Source organism: Oncorhynchus masou, chromosome 9 (genome assembly GCF_036934945.1).
Source record: "Oncorhynchus masou masou isolate Uvic2021 chromosome 9, UVic_Omas_1.1, whole genome shotgun sequence".
Lineage (NCBI taxonomy): Eukaryota > Metazoa > Chordata > Actinopteri > Salmoniformes > Salmonidae > Oncorhynchus > Oncorhynchus masou.
In genome coordinates, this window is record NC_088220.1 from 79,903,123 (window position 1) to 79,919,238 (window position 16,116).

The following is a 16,116-nucleotide window of genomic DNA, read 5'->3' on the forward strand; positions in this document are numbered from 1 at the left end:
GAGGAACGGAGAGATTAAGGAGGTTGAGTTAAAAGGGGACACAGGGGTTGAGGGAAATAAGAGAGGGAGAGATATGAGAGTTGGTAGAGAGATGGATTGAGAGAATGAGAGATGGAGGAATTGTTAGAGATAAATTGAGAGAAGGAAGAGTGATTGTCATGAAGATGAATACTGACGCCCACAGGCTATACCTCTACGAGCCAGTCTGAGTTACGACTGTCTGTGTGTGTGTGTGTGTGTGTGTTAAACAGACTGAATGACAGTGTAACCTGCAGAAGAGAGCATCTGTGTTAGCTGATTGAGATTGACAGAAGGACACACTGACAGCCCTCAAAGGACATGTTCTAGAACAAGAACAGTACCACACACACACACACACACACACACACACACACACACACACACACACACACACACACACACACACACACACACACACACACACACACACACACACACACACACACACACACACACACACACACACACACACACACACACACACACACACACCACCCCTGAGGTACTGACCGGGTCTGCTAGGGTAGAGGACTATAATGTGATAAGAAGAGGATCATCCTCCACAATAACTTCTAGCCTGAGAGCTGAAAAAGGATCAATCTACTCCTTCCTGTGTGTTTGTGAGTGGTGTGTGTTTGTGTGTGTGTGTGAGTGAGTGGTGTGTGCGAGTGTGTGTGTGTGTGTGTGTGTGTGTGTGAGTGGTGTGTGTGAGTGGTGTGTGTGAGTGGTGTGTGAGTGAAAGAAAGTCCAATAGATTCTTCCCTCTTCAAACAGAGACAGTGTTTATAGCCAGAGGTCAGTCATGGGTCATCCAGGAGGACCCTGCAACTAGTTCTAAAACCTCTGTCCCTCCAGTCTCTGGGCCCTCCAGTCTCTGGGCCCTCCAGTCTCTGGGCCCTCCAGTCTCTGGGCCCTCCAGTCTCTGGGCCTCCAGTCTCTGGGCCCTCTCATCTCCTTCTCTGTCCCTCTCATCTCCTTCCCTGTCCCTCTCATCTCCTTCTCTGTCTCTCTCATCTCCTTCTCTGTCCCTCTCATCTCCTTCTCTGTCTCTCTCATCTCCTTCTCTGTCTCTCTCATCTCCTTCTCTGTCTCTCTCATCTCCTTCTCTGTCTCTCTCATCTCCTTCTCTGTCTCTCTCTGTGTCTCATCTCATTCTCTGTCTCTCTCATCTCCTTCTGTCTCTCATCTACTTCTCTGTCTCTCTCATCTCCTTCTGTCAATTCAATTCAATTCAATTCAAGGGGCTTTATTGGCATGGGAAACATGTGTCAACATTGCCAAAGCAGGTAAGGTATATAATATATAAAGTGAAATAAACAATAAAAATTAACAGTAGACATCACACATACAGAAGTTTCAAAACAATAAAGACATTACAAATGTCATATTATATATATATACAGTGTTTTTACAATGTGCAAATGGTAAAGGACACAAGATAAAATAAATAAGCATAGATATGTGTAGTATTTACAATGGTGCGTGTTCTTCACTGGTTGCCCTTTTCTCGTGGCAACAGGTCACAAATCTTGCTGCTCTGATGGCACACTGTGGAATTTCGCCCAGTAGATATGGGAGTTTTTCAAAATTGGATTTGTTTTCGAATTCTTTGTGGATCTGTGTAATCTGAGGGAAATATGTCTCTCTAATATGGTCATACATTGGGCAGGAGGTTAGGAAGTGCAGCTCAGTTTCCACCTCATTTTGTGGGCAGTGAGCACATAGCCTGTCTTCTCTTGAGAGCCATGTCTGCCTACGGCGGCCTTTCTCAATAGCAAGGCTATGCTCGCTGAGTCTGTACATAGTCAAAGCTTTCCTTAATTTTGGGTCAGTCACAGTGGTCAGGTATTCTGCCGCTGTGTACTCTCTGTGTAGGGCCAAATAGCATTCTAGTTTGCTCTGTTTTTTTGTTAATTCTTTCCAATGTGTCAAGTAATTATCTTTTTGTTTTCTCATGATTTGGTTGGGTCTAATTGTGCTGCTGTCATGGGGCTCTGTAGGGTGTGTTTGTGAACAGAGCCCCAGGACCAGCTTGCTTAGGGGACTCTTCTCCAGGTTCATCTCTCTGTAGGTGATGGCTGTCTCTCATCTCCTTCTGTCTCTCTCATCTCCTTCTGTCTCTCTCATCTCCTTCTGTCTCTCTCATCTCCTTCTCTGTCTCTCTCATCTCCTTCTCTGTCTCTCTCATCTCCTTCTCTGTCTCTCTCATCTCCTTCTCTGTCTCTCTCATCTCCTTCTGTCTCTATCATCTCCTTCTCTGTCTCTCTCATCTCCTTCTCTGTCTCTCTCATCTCCTTCTCTGTCTCTCTCATCCCCTTCTCTGTCTCTCTCTGTGTCTCATCTCCTTCTCTGTGTCTCTCATCTCCTTCTCTGTCTCTCTCATCTCCTTCTGTCTCTATCATCTCCTTCTCTGTCTCTCTCATCCCCTTCTCTGTCTCTCACTGTGTCTCATCTCCTTCTCTGTGTCTCTCATCTCCTTCTCTGTCTCTCTCTGTGTCTCATCTCCTTCTCTGTCTCTCTCATCTCCTTCTCTGTCTCTCTCTGTGTCTCATCTCCTTCTCTGTGTCTCTCTCATATATTTCTCTATTGATCCCTCTCCTTCATCTTATTCTCTCTCTTCCTTTCTGTCACACTCTCTCATCCCTCCAGGCCGTCGGGTGCTTGTAAAAAGCATTAGCTGGAGCTATCAGTGTGTGTGTCCTCACCCCTCCTCTCTTCGTGTTGTTGCTGATCATCACCATCATCCCTCAGTCTGTTAGCTGATATTTTCACTGTGTGTGCGTGTGTGTGTGATCGTGCATGTGTGAGACCGTGTGTGTGTGTGTTTGTATGTGTGTGATATATTCACTGTATTACTTCACAGGGATCAATAAGCTCTTCCTTTATCGCCGTGGTGATGTCTCAGATTGCTTTCAGGACAATTTGCCACGGCAACAACCACCATTCATCACATCAGCCACAGAGACATCGACTACTGCCCTGCCTGGACCACAGCTCCCAGCATGCAATCTGCTCTACCTGCTGCCACTGACTACACATCCTAGCATTCCCACTGATAATGGGGGTGTTCTAGGATGTTGTGTTTGTCGTCACATAGCCAGTGGACCCTGCTGCTGTTCCTACTGACAAGACAAACACATTCACATAGTGGACCAGAACATCACCAGACGTTCTAAACAGAACACATTCACATAGTGGACCAGAACATCACCAGACATTCTAAACAGAACACATTCACATAGTGGACCAGAATATCACCAGACACTCTGAACAGAACACATTCACATAGTGGACCAGAACATCACCAGACATTCTAAACAGAACACATTCACATAGTGGACCAGAACATCACCAGACATTCTAAACAGAACACATTCACATAGTGGACCAGAACATCACCAGACATTCTAAACAGAACACATTCACATAGTGGACCAGAACATCACCAGACATTCTAAACAGAACACATTCACATAGTGGACCATGACATCACCAGACATTCTAAACAGAACACATTCACATAGTGGACCAGGACATCACCAGACACTCTGAACAGAACACATTCACATAGAGGACCCCACATCACCAGACATTCTAAACAGAACACATTCACATAGTGGACCAGAACATCACCAGACATTCTAAACAGAACACATTCACATAGTAGACCAGAACATCACCAGACATTCTAAACAGAACACATTCACATAGAGGACCAGAACATCACCAGACATTCTAAACAGAACACATTCACATAGAGGACCCCACATCACCAGACATTCTAAACAGAACACATTCACATAGAGGACCAGAACATCACCAGACATTCTAAACAGAACACATTCACATAGTGGACCAGGACATCACCAGACGTTCTAAACAGAACACATTCACATAGAGGACCAGAACATCACCAGACATTCTAAACAGAACACATTCACATAGAGGACCCCACATCACCAGACATTCTAAACAGAACACATTCACATAGTGGACCAGGACATCACCAGACGTTCTAAACAGAACACATTCACATGGAGGACCAGAACATCACCAGACATTCTAAACAGAACACATTCACATAGAGGACCAGAACATCACCAGACATTCTAAACAGAACACATTCACATAGAGGACCAGAACATCACCAGACATTCTAAACAGAACACATTCACATAGAGGACCAGAACATCACCAGACATTCTAAACAGAACACATTCACATAGAGGACCAGAACATCACCAAACATTCTAAACAGAACACATTCACATAGAGGACCAGAACATCACCAGACATTCTAAACAGAACACATTCACATAGTGGACCAGGACATCACCAGATATTCTAAACAGAACACATTCACATAGTGGACCAGAACATCACCAGACATTCTAAACAGAACACATTCACATAGTGGACCAGGACATCACCAGACATTCTAAACAGAACACATTCACATAGTGGACCAGAACATCACCAGACATTCTAAACAGAACACATTCACATAGAGGACCAGAACATCACCAGACATTCTAAACAGAACACATTCACATAGAGGACCAGGACATCACCAGACATTCTAAACAGAACACATTCACATAGAGGACCAGAACATCACCAGACATTCTAAACAGAACACATTCACATAGAGGACCAGGACATCACCAGACATTCTAAACGGAACACATTCACATAGAGGACCAGAACATCACCAGACATTCTAAACAGAACACATTCACATAGTGCCACATGTCTTTCCACTGTTGTGTTGCAGTAGGGTTGTTATTGCCATTAGACAACTACTGTGCAGCTCTGGAGTGGTACAAGGTACCTCACAGAAGCCTCACTCCACACAAACTCTGTGTGTCTCAGCGATCGATACACAGCCTCCATGGAGCCACAATTTAATACCAGCTATTTACTGGCCTCTACCTTGTTGTACTCGAAGTCATCTCCCCTCCTCTTCTCTCTCTCTCTCTCTCTCCCCTTCTCTCTTGCCAACAGTCCTTTCTTTCTCCATCTCTCTTGCCAACTCTCCCTTCTCTCTCTCCCTCGCTCGCTCCCACCCTCACCAGATTGCATCACTTCCTCCAGTAGGTCATTGACACAGGAAAGAACAGGAGGAGAGGTAGAGATGAAGGGCGGGAAGGAGTCATTGAAAGATGGAAGGAAGGGAGAAAATGAACAGAAAGGCAAAGAGGGGGAGGGCGGGAATTGGAGATGGAGAGAAAGATGGGGAGATGGAAGGGGGAGGGAGAGATTGAGAGAGGTCTGGATTATGTCTCTCTGTAATCGTGTTAGTTGGCGGCTCGAGGCCTGGCCTCTCCAGCTGTTCAACACACATACACACCACCTGTGTCTGCCTGATGGACAGCTCATTCATCACAATTAACCAATTACAGCCTCTGCCTGCCTGACTGAGAAAGAGAGAGAGAAAGAGAGAGACAGATAGAGGGGGGAGAGAGAAAGGGAGAGGGAGCGAGAGGGGGAGAGTGAGAAAGGGAGAGAAAGGGAGAGGGTGAGAGAAAGAGACGGGGAGATAGAGAGAGACACACAGATAGAGAGGGGGGAGAGAGAAAGGGAGAGGGAGAGACAGAGAGAGAGGGGGGAGAGAGAAAGGGAGAGGGAGAGACAGAGGGGGGAGAGAGACAGAGATAGACAGACAGACCGAGAGAGAGACAGACCGAGAAAGAGAGAGAGAGACATACAGATAGAGAGGGGGAAAGAGACAGAGCGCAAGACAATGGGAGAGGGGGAGAGAGAGCGAGAGAGAGCGAGAGGGGGAGAGAGATCGAGAGCGAGAGATCGAGGGGGAGAGAGCGAGAGTGTGTGTATACTTTGTGTGTGTATACTTTTTGTGTGTGTGTGTGTATACTTTTTGTGTGTGTGTGTATACTTTGTGTGTGTATCTATACTTTGTGTGTGTGTGTGTATACTATGTGTGTGTGTGTGTATACTTTGTGTGTGTGTGTGTGTGTGTGTGTGTGTGTGTGTATACTTTGTGTGTGTGTGTGTGTGTGTGTGTGTGTGTGTGTGTATACTTTGTGTGTGTGTGTGTGTGTGTGTGTGTATACTTTGTGTGTGTGTGTGTGTGTGTGTATACTTTGTGTGTGTGTGTGTATACTTTGTGTGTGTGTGTGTGTGTGTGTGTATACTTTGTGTGTGTGTGTGTGTATACTTTGTGTGTGTGTGTGTGTGTATACTTTGTGTGTGTGTGTGTGTCTATACTTTGTGTGTGTGTGTGTGTGTGTCTATACTTTGTGTGTGTGTGTGTGTGTGTGTGTGTATACTTTGTGTGTGTGTGTGTGTATACTTTGTGTGTGTGTGTGTGTGTGTGTATACTTTGTGTGTGTGTGTGTATACTTTGTGTGTGTGTGTGTGTGTATACTTTGTGTGTGTGTGTGTATACTTTGTGTGTGTGTGTGTGTGTGTGTGTGTGTGTGTGTGTATACTTTGTGTGTGTGTATACTTTGTGTGTGTGTATACTTTGTGTGTGTGTGTGTGTGTGTGTGTGTGTATACTTTGTGTGTGTGTGTGTGTGTATACTTTGTGTGTGTGTGTGTGTATACTTTGTGTGTGTGTGTGTGTGTGGGTGTGTGTGTATACTTTGTGTGTGTGTGTGTGTGTGTATACTTTGTGTGTGTGTGTGTGTGTGTGTATACTTTGTGTGTGTGTGTGTGTGTGTGTGTGTGTATACTTTGTGTGTGTGTGTGTGTGTATACTTTGTGTGTGTGTGTATACTTTGTGTGTGTGTGTGTGTGTGTATACTTTGTGTGTGTGTGTGTGTATACTTTGTGTGTGTGTGTGTGTGTGTGTGTGTGTGTATACTTTGTGTGTGTGTGTGTATACTTTGTGTGTGTGTGTGTGTGTGTGTGTGTATACTTTGTGTGTGTGTGTGTATACTTTGTGTGTGTGTGTGTGTATACTTTGTGTGTGTGTGTGTATACTGTGTGTGTGTGTATACTTTGTGTATGTGTGTATATACTTTGTGTGTGTGTGTGTGTGTGTGTGTGTATACTTTGTGTGTGTGTGTGTATACTTTGTGTGTGTGTGTGTGTGTGTGTGTGTGTATACTTTGTGTGTGTGTGTGTGTGTGTATACTTTGTGTGTGTGTGTGTGTGTGTGTGTGTATACTTTGTGTGTGTGTGTGTATACTTTGTGTGTGTGTGTGTGTGTGTGTGTGTATACTTTGTGTGTGTGTGTGTATACTTTGTGTGTGTGTGTGTGTGTGTATACTTTGTGTGTGTGTGTATACTGTGTGTGTGTGTATACTTTGTGTATGTGTGTATATACTTTGTGTGTGTGTGTGTGTGTGTGTGTATACTTTGTGTGTGTATACTTTGTGTGTGTGTGTGTGTGTGTATACTTTGTGTGTGTGTGTGTGTGTGTGTGTATACTTTGTGTGTGTGTGTATACTTTGTGTGTGTGTGTGTATACTTTGTGTGTGTGTGTGTGTGTGTGTGTGTATACTTTGTGTGTGTGTATACTTTGTGTGTGTATACTTTGTGTGTGTGTGTGTGTGTGTTTGTGTACCTGAAGCCACAGTGTTGATGGCCCCCTCCTGACCGATGATGTGCTCCATCAGTCGTTTCTCCAGAGGGAAACGTCTTCTCTCCTCTGCCTCTCTCTTAGCTTGAGCTTCCTGGAACTGCACGCACCCACCGAGGCAGGGGGAGAGAGAGAGGGGAGACGGAGAGAGAGGGGGAGAGAGAGGGGAGACGGAGAGAGAGAGAGAGAGAGAGAGAGAGAGAGAGAGAGAGAAAGAGGGGGGGCGAGAGAGATGGGAGAGGGGGAGAGAGGGGGAAAGAGAGAAAGAGGGGGGTGAGAGAGATGGGAGAAGAGAGAGAGGGGAGAGAGAGAGAGAGAGGGGGAGGGAAAGAGAGGGGGAGAGAGAGATGGGGGAGAGAGAGATAGAGAGAGGAGCGAGAGAGGAGAGAGATGGGGGGAGAGAAAGGGAGAGAGAGATGGGGGGAGAGAGAGGGAGAGAGATAGAGAGAGGAGCGAGAGAGGAGAGAGATAGGGGGGAGAGAGAGAGATGGGGGGGAGGAGAAGGAAAAGTCAGTGGATGGATACGATGTTGTGAATCAGCAGAACAGCCCACGACATACAGAGAGAGACACACGCACAGAGAAAGAGAGAGACAGACAGAGAGAGAAAGAGATAAAGAGAGAGAGAAAGAGGTAGAGAGAGAGAGAAAGAGACAAAGAGAGAGAGACAGAGACACAGAGAGAGGTAAAGAGAGAGAGAGACACAGAGAGAGGTAAAGAGAGACAGAGATACAAAATTTGATTTGATTTGATTTAGACACAGAGAGAGACAGAGAGAGAGAGAGAGGTAAAGAGAGAGACAGAGAGAGGTAAAGAGAGAGACAGAGAGAGGTAAAGAGAGAGGTAAAGAGAGAGGTAAAGAGAGAGAGACAGAGAGAGGTAAAGAGAGAGAGAGACACAGAGAGAGGGAGACACAGAGGTAGAGAGAGAGAGACAGAGAGAGACACAGAGAGGTAAAGAGAGAGAGAGACACAGAGAGAGGTAGAGAGAGAGAGACACAGAGAGAGGTAGAGAGAGAGAGACAGAGAGAGAGGTAGAGAGAGAGAGACAGAGAGAGAGACACATAGAGAGGTAAAGAGAGAGAGAGACACAGAGAGAGGTAGAGAGAGAGAGAGACACAGAGAGAGGTAAAGAGAGACAGAGAGACAGAGAGAGACACAGAGAGAGACACAGACAGAGAGACAGAGAGAGAGACAGAGAGAGAGAGACAGAGAGAGAGACACAGAGAGAGGTAAAGAGAGAGAGACAGAGAGAGGTAAAGAGAGAGGTAAAGAGAGAGGTAAAGAGAGAGAGACAGAGAGAGGTAAAGAGAGAGAGAGAGACACAGAGAGAGAGAGAGACACAGAGAGAGGTAAAGAGAGAGAGAGACAGAGAGAGGGAGACACAGAGAGAGGTAAAGAGAGAGAGAGACACAGAGAGGTAGAGAGAGACACAGAGAGGTAAAGAGAGAGAGAGAGACACAGAGAGAGGTAGAGAGAGAGAGAGACACAGAGAGAGGTAGAGAGAGAGAGACACAGAGAGAGGTAGAGAGAGAGAGACACAGAGAGAGGTAGAGAGAGAGACACAGAGAGACAGTGGTAGAAGAGGTCACCTCTGTTCTGCTCCATCACCTGTGACGGGGTTAAAGAGAGGAGAGAACATGAGGGACAAAGAGAAAATAGAGAGAGAAGGGAGATGTAGAGAAATGTATGAAATCAAATCAAATCAACTCTCTGGTTCCCTTCAAGTCACCATTAGCAGCCGTGTGTGTGTGGTGTGTGTGTGTGTCTCTACGTCTGTGTGTGTGTGTTTGTGTCTCTATGTGTGTGTGGTGTGTGTGTGTCTCTACGTCTGTGTGTGTGTGTTTGTGTGTGTCTCTCTCTGTCTGTTACAGTGCTGAGAACCCTGACATTGCGATGAATAGATTCCCCATTCACCAGCAGCAATAACAGTAGTGGCGTAATGGTTGTCGGCCTTTACACTCGTACCAGATACAGGTTGAATATGACAGACGGTGGCACTAATAAGAGCCTGAAGTGAAACATAGTACCTGACCAGTAACAAGTTCTAAATGACGTCAGAACTCAGGCTCTGCACTTCACAGCTCTGTGAGGTTTTTGGCGGACAGCTGTTCTGAACTTGAGCACCTTGCGTGACAACAAGTCGTCCCCATTCGTCTGGCTGATTGGGAAACATTTGCAAATGTTTTGTAGTCTGAGTGAAGGGAAATGCTGTTCAATTCAGGTGACTCAATGTACATTGAAAGATGAGGATTATATTTCGTGCCGCTTTGATGTCCTATAAGCCAAACACCCACGAGTCCAAATGTGCACTTTACAATTCCAAATATGACTACTGTGATGTAGAGTGAGGAGAACAGAACCAGACAGTCTGTGCCCCGGTCCGCTCAGCAGAACGCATTCCTTTTAATCCGCACCAGAATTACCATCCGTTTCTCGGAATTGCGTTGTGAAAGCCGAACACTGTAAGATTTTATTTTTTGTTGGCACTAGAACAAACTTTCAGATCATGCCCACCTGGCCCACATTTTGATTTATAAACGTACCGTTTATGGATTGCTTGAACAACAACATTAATCGTGTGACTGAGGGGGTGCAGGGTGCCAAGGGGCAAGGGGAAGTGCCTACGGCCTAGGGGCTAGGGGAAGTGCCTACGGCCTAGGGGCTAGGGGAAGTGCCTACGGCCTAGGGGAAGTGCCTACGGCCTAGGGCCTAGGGGAAGTGCCTACGGCCTAGGGGAAGTGCCTACGGCCTAGGGGAAGTGCCTACGTCCTAGGGGCTAGGGGAAGTGCCTAGGGGCTAGGGGAAGTGCCTAGGGCCTAGGGGCTAGGGGAAGTGCCTAGGGCCTAGGGGAAGTGCCTACGGCCTAGGGCCTAGGGGAAGTGCCTACGGCCTAGGGGAAGTGCCTACGGCCTAGGGCCTAGGGGAAGTGCCTACGGCCTAGGGGAAGTGCCTACGGCCTAGGGCCTAGGGGAAGTGCCTACGGCCTAGGGGAAGTGCCTACGGCCTAGGGGAAGTGCCTACGGCCTAGGGGAAGCGCCTACGACCTAGGGGAAGCGCCTACGGCCTAGGGGAAGCGCCTACGGCCTAGGGCCTAGGGGAAGCGCCTACGGCCTGGGGAAGCGCCTACGGCCTAGGGGAAGCGCCTACGGCCTAGGGCCTAGGGGAAGCGCCTACGGCCTAGGGGAAGCGCCTACGGCCTAGGGTCTAGGGGAAGCGCCTACGGCCTAGGGGAAGTGCCTAGGGCCTAGGGGCTAGGGGAAGTGCCTAGGGCCTAGGGGAAGTGCCTACGGCCTAGGGCCTAGGGGAAGTGCCTACGGCCTAGGGGAAGTGCCTACGGCCTAGGGCCTAGGGGAAGTGCCTACGGCCTAGGGGAAGTGCCTACGGCCTAGGGCCTAGGGGAAGTGCCTACGGCCTAGGGGAAGTGCCTACGGCCTAGGGGAAGCGCCTACGGCCTAGGGGAAGCGCCTACGGCCTAGGGGAAGCGCCTACGGCCTAGGGGAAGCGCCTACGGCCTAGGGCCTAGGGGAAGCGCCTACGGCCTAGGGGAAGTGCCTACGGCCTAGGGGAAGTGCCTACGGCCTAGGGGAAGTGCCTACGGCCTAGGGGAAGTGCCTACGGCCTAGGGGAAGCGCCTACGGCCTAGGGGAAGCGCCTACGGCCTAGGGGAAGTGCCTACGGCCTAGGGTCTAGGGGAAGTGCCTACGGCCTAGGGGAAGCGCCTACGGCCTAGGGTCTAGGGGAAGTGCCTACGGCCTAGGGGAAGTGCCTAGGGGCTAAGGGGTTTGATTTAGGGTTGTGCATACGACTGCCTTGTCTTTAAACACACCAACACTAGTTCCCCTTTTAAACTCCACTAGCCTGGAACAGCCTTTACACCCCTCAGAGCCAATCATATCGCTCATTTCCCTGTCACTCCCCACTGGGGGTGTCTTTGTGTGTGTGTCTCCCAGTGGGGGGTGCAGATGTTTCCTGGGTGGAAGTTCGATCTCGTGCCGAGGAGGCTGGTCGTTAGTTTGCCAATCCTAGCGTAGTGTATTGTGTGTGTGTGTGTGTGAGATACCTTGCCCTCCCACTCCAGCAGTAGTGTGTGTAACTCTCCCTCCTTGGCGTAGGCTCTGGCTGTGTGTCCTAAGGCATTGGTCTGCAGGGGGTTGGCACCTGCACAGAGAGAGAGAGAGGTTAGGGGGGGTCAAAGGTTAGGGGTCAGACTGCAGCATTTGGACCGCTCAACAGGGTAGAAAGAGGGGTCATGTATGTGATGCCTAAAATGCACATTCTGACCCCTCTACACACACATCCCTGCCTACTGCACCATCTCCTCAAACACAGCAGGTACTATATTAACACACAGCAGGTACTATATAAACACACAGCAGGTACTATATTAACACACAGCAGGTATTAACACACAGCAGGTACTATGATAACACACAGCAGGTATTATATTAACACACAGCAGGTACTATATTAACACACAGCAGGTATTATATTAACACACAGCAGGTACTATGATAACACACAGCAGGTATTATATTAAGACACAGCAGGTATTATATTAAGACACAGCAGGTACTATGATAACACACAGCAGGTACTATATTAACACACAGCAGGTACTATATAAACACACAGCAGGTACTATATTAACACACAGCAGGTACTATATAAACACACAGCAGGTACTATATTAACACACAGCAGGTACTATATTAACACACAGCAGGTACTATATTAACACACAGCAGGTACTATATAAACACACAGCAGGTACTATATTAACACACAGCAGGTACTATATTAACACACAGCAGGTACTATATTAACACACAGCAGGTACTATATTAACACACAGCAGGTACTATATAAACACACAGCAGGTACTATATAAACACACAGCAGGTACTATATAAACACACAGCAGGTACTATATTAACACACAGCAGGTACTATATAAACACACAGCAGGTACTATATTAACACACAGCAGGTATTATATTAACACACAGCAGGTACTATATTAACACACAGCAGGTATTAACACACAGCAGGTATTATATTAACACACAGCAGGTATTATATTAACACACAGCAGGTATTAACACACAGCAGGTACTATATTAACACACAGCAGGTACTATATAAACACACAGCAGGTACTATATTAACACACAGCAGGTACTATATTAACACACAGCAGGTACTATATTAACACACAGCAGGTACTATATAAACACACAGCAGGTACTATATAAACACACAGCAGGTACTATATTAACACACAGCAGGTACTATATAAACACACAGCAGGTACTATATTAACACACAGCAGGTATTATATTAACACACAGCAGGTACTATATTAACACACAGCAGGTATTAACACACAGCAGGTATTATATTAACACACAGCAGGTATTATATTAACACACAGCAGGTATTAACACACAGCAGGTACTATATTAACACACAGCAGGTATTACATAAACACACAGCAGGTACTATATAAACACACAGCAGGTACTATATTAACACACAGCAGGTATTAACACACAGCAGGTATTATATTAACACACCGCAGGTACTATATTAAGACACAGCAGGTACTATATTAACACACAGCAGGTACTATATTAACACACAGCAGGTACTATATTAACACACAGCAGGTACTATGATAACACACAGCAGGTATTATATTAACACACAGCAGGTACTATATTAACACACAGCAGGTACTATATTAACACACAGCAGGTACTATATTAACACACAGCAGGTATTATATAAACACACAGCAGGTACTATATTAACACACAGCAGGTACTATATTAACACACAGCAGGTATTATATTAACACACAGCAGGTACTATATTAACACACAGCAGGTATTATATTAACACACAGCAGGTACTATATTAACACACAGCAGGTACTATATTAACACACAGCAGGTACTATATTAACACAGAGCAGGTATTATATTAACACACCGCAGGTATTATATTAGGACACAGCAGGTACTATATTAACACACAGCAGGTACTATATTAACACACAGCAGGTACTATATAAACACACAGCAGGTACTATATTAACACACAGCAGGTATTAACACAGCAGGTATTATATTAACACACCGCAGGTATTATATTAAGACACAGCAGGTACTATATTAACACACAGCAGGTACTATATTAACACACAGCAGGTACTATATTAACACACAGCAGGTATTATATTAACACACAGCAGGTACTATATTAACACACAGCAGGTACTATATTAACACACAGCAGGTACTATATAAACACACAGCAGGTATTATATAAACACACAGCAGGTACTATATTAACACACAGCAGGTACTATATTAACACACAGCAGGTACTATATAAACACACAGCAGGTACTATATAAACACACAGCAGGTACTATATTAACACACAGCAGGTACTATATTAACACACAGCAGGTATTAACACACAGCAGGTATTATATTAACACACAGCAGGTATTATACTGACACACAGCAGGTATTATATTAACACACAGCAGGTACTATATAAACACACAGCAGGTATTATATTATCATTATTATTATTATTATCATATTATTATTAAGTATTATCACAGTAGCTTACTACCCCTATATCACAGTAGGTTATTACCCCTATATCACAGTAGGTTACCACCCCTATATCACAGTAGGTTATTACCCCTATATAACAGTAGGTTACTATATCACAGTAGGTTATTACCCCTATATAACAGTAGGTTACTATATCACAGTAGGTTACTACCCCTATATCACAGTAGGTTACTATATCACAGCAGGTTACCACCCCTATATCACAGTAGGTTACTATATCACAGCAGGTTACCACCCCTATATCACAGTAGGTTACCACCCCTATATCACAGTAGGTTACTATATCACAGTAGGTTATTATCCCTATATCACAGTAGGTTATTATCCCTATATCACAGTAGGTTACTACCCCTATATCACAGTAGGTTATTACCCCTATATCACAGTAGGTTACTACCCCTATATCACTGTAGGTTATTATATCACAGTAGGTTACTATATCACAGTAGGTTATTACCCCTATATAACAGTAGGTTATTACCCCTATATCACAGTAGGTTATTATCCCTATATCACAGTAGGTTATTATCCCTATATCACAGTAGGTTACTACCCCTATATCACTGTAGGTTATTACCCCTATATCACAGTAGGTTATTATCCCTATATCACAGTAGGTTACTACCCCTATATCACTGTAGGTTATTATATCACAGTAGGTTACTATATCACAGTAGGTTATTACCCCTATATAACAGTAGGTTATTACCCCTATATCACAGTAGGTTATTACCCCTATATCACAGTAGGTTACTATATCACAGTAGGTTATTATCCCTATATCACAGTAGGTTATTACCCCTATATAACAGTAGGTTATTACCCCTATATAACAGTAGGTTATTACCCCTATATCACTGTAGGTTATTATATCACAGTAGGTTACTATATTACAGTAGGTTACTACCCCTATATCACAGTAGGTTATTACCCCTATATCACAGTAGGTTACTATATCACAGTAGGTTATTACCCCATATAACAGTAGGTAACTATATCACAGCAGGTTACCACCCCTATATCACAGTAGGTTACCACCCCTATATCACAGTAAGTTACTATATCACAGTAGGTTACCACCCCTATATCACAGTAGGTTACCACCCCTATATCACAGTAGGTTACTATATCATAGTAGGTTATTACCCCTATATCACAGTAGGTTATTACCCCTATATCACAGTAGGTTACCACCCCTATATCACAGTAGGTTACCACCCCTATATCACAGTAGGTTACTATATCACAGTAGGTTACCACTCCTGTATCACAGTAGGTTACTATATCACAGTAGGTTATTACCCTTATATCACAGTAGGTTACTATATCAGAGTAGGTTATTACCCCTATATAACAGTAGGTTACTATATCACAGTAGGTTACTACCCCTATATCACAGTAGGTTACTATATCACAGTAGGTTATTACCCCTATATAACAGTAGGTTACTATATCACAGTAGGTTACTACCCCTATATCACAGTAGGTTATTACCCCTATATCACATTAGGTTACTACCCCTATATCACAGTAGGTTACTATATCACAGCAGGTTACCACCCCTATATCACAGTAGGTTACCACCCCTATATCACAGTAGGTTACTATATCACAGTAGGTTATTACCCCTATATCACAGTAGGTTACTATATCACAGTAGGTTACTACCCCTATTTCACAGTAGGTTATTATCCCTATATCACAGTAGGTTATTATATCACAGTAGGTTACCACCCCTATATCACAGTAGGTTACTATATCACAGTAGGTTATTACCCCTATATCACAATAGGTTACTATATCACAGTAGGTTACTACCCCTATATCACAGTAGGTTACTATATCACAGTAGGTTACTATATTACAGTAGGTTACTACCCCTATATCACAGTAGGT

At 45.0% G+C, this 16,116-nt stretch overlaps 1 protein-coding gene across 2 annotated transcripts in view; it reads right to left on the reverse strand.

Annotated features, from left to right (window-relative positions):
- LOC135546666 (mitochondrial disaggregase-like) overlaps positions 1 to 16,116 on the reverse strand; it is a 78,924-nt gene that overhangs the window by 20,220 nt on the left and 42,588 nt on the right. For both annotated transcript variants that reach the window (XM_064975276.1, XM_064975277.1), the window contains exons 6-7: positions 11,631 to 11,728; positions 7,555 to 7,669 (exon numbers count right to left, since the gene is read on the reverse strand). In XM_064975276.1, coding sequence (XP_064831348.1) covers positions 7,555 to 7,669; positions 11,631 to 11,728 — 213 coding nt within the window. The remainder of the gene's footprint in view (positions 1 to 7,554; positions 7,670 to 11,630; positions 11,729 to 16,116) is intronic.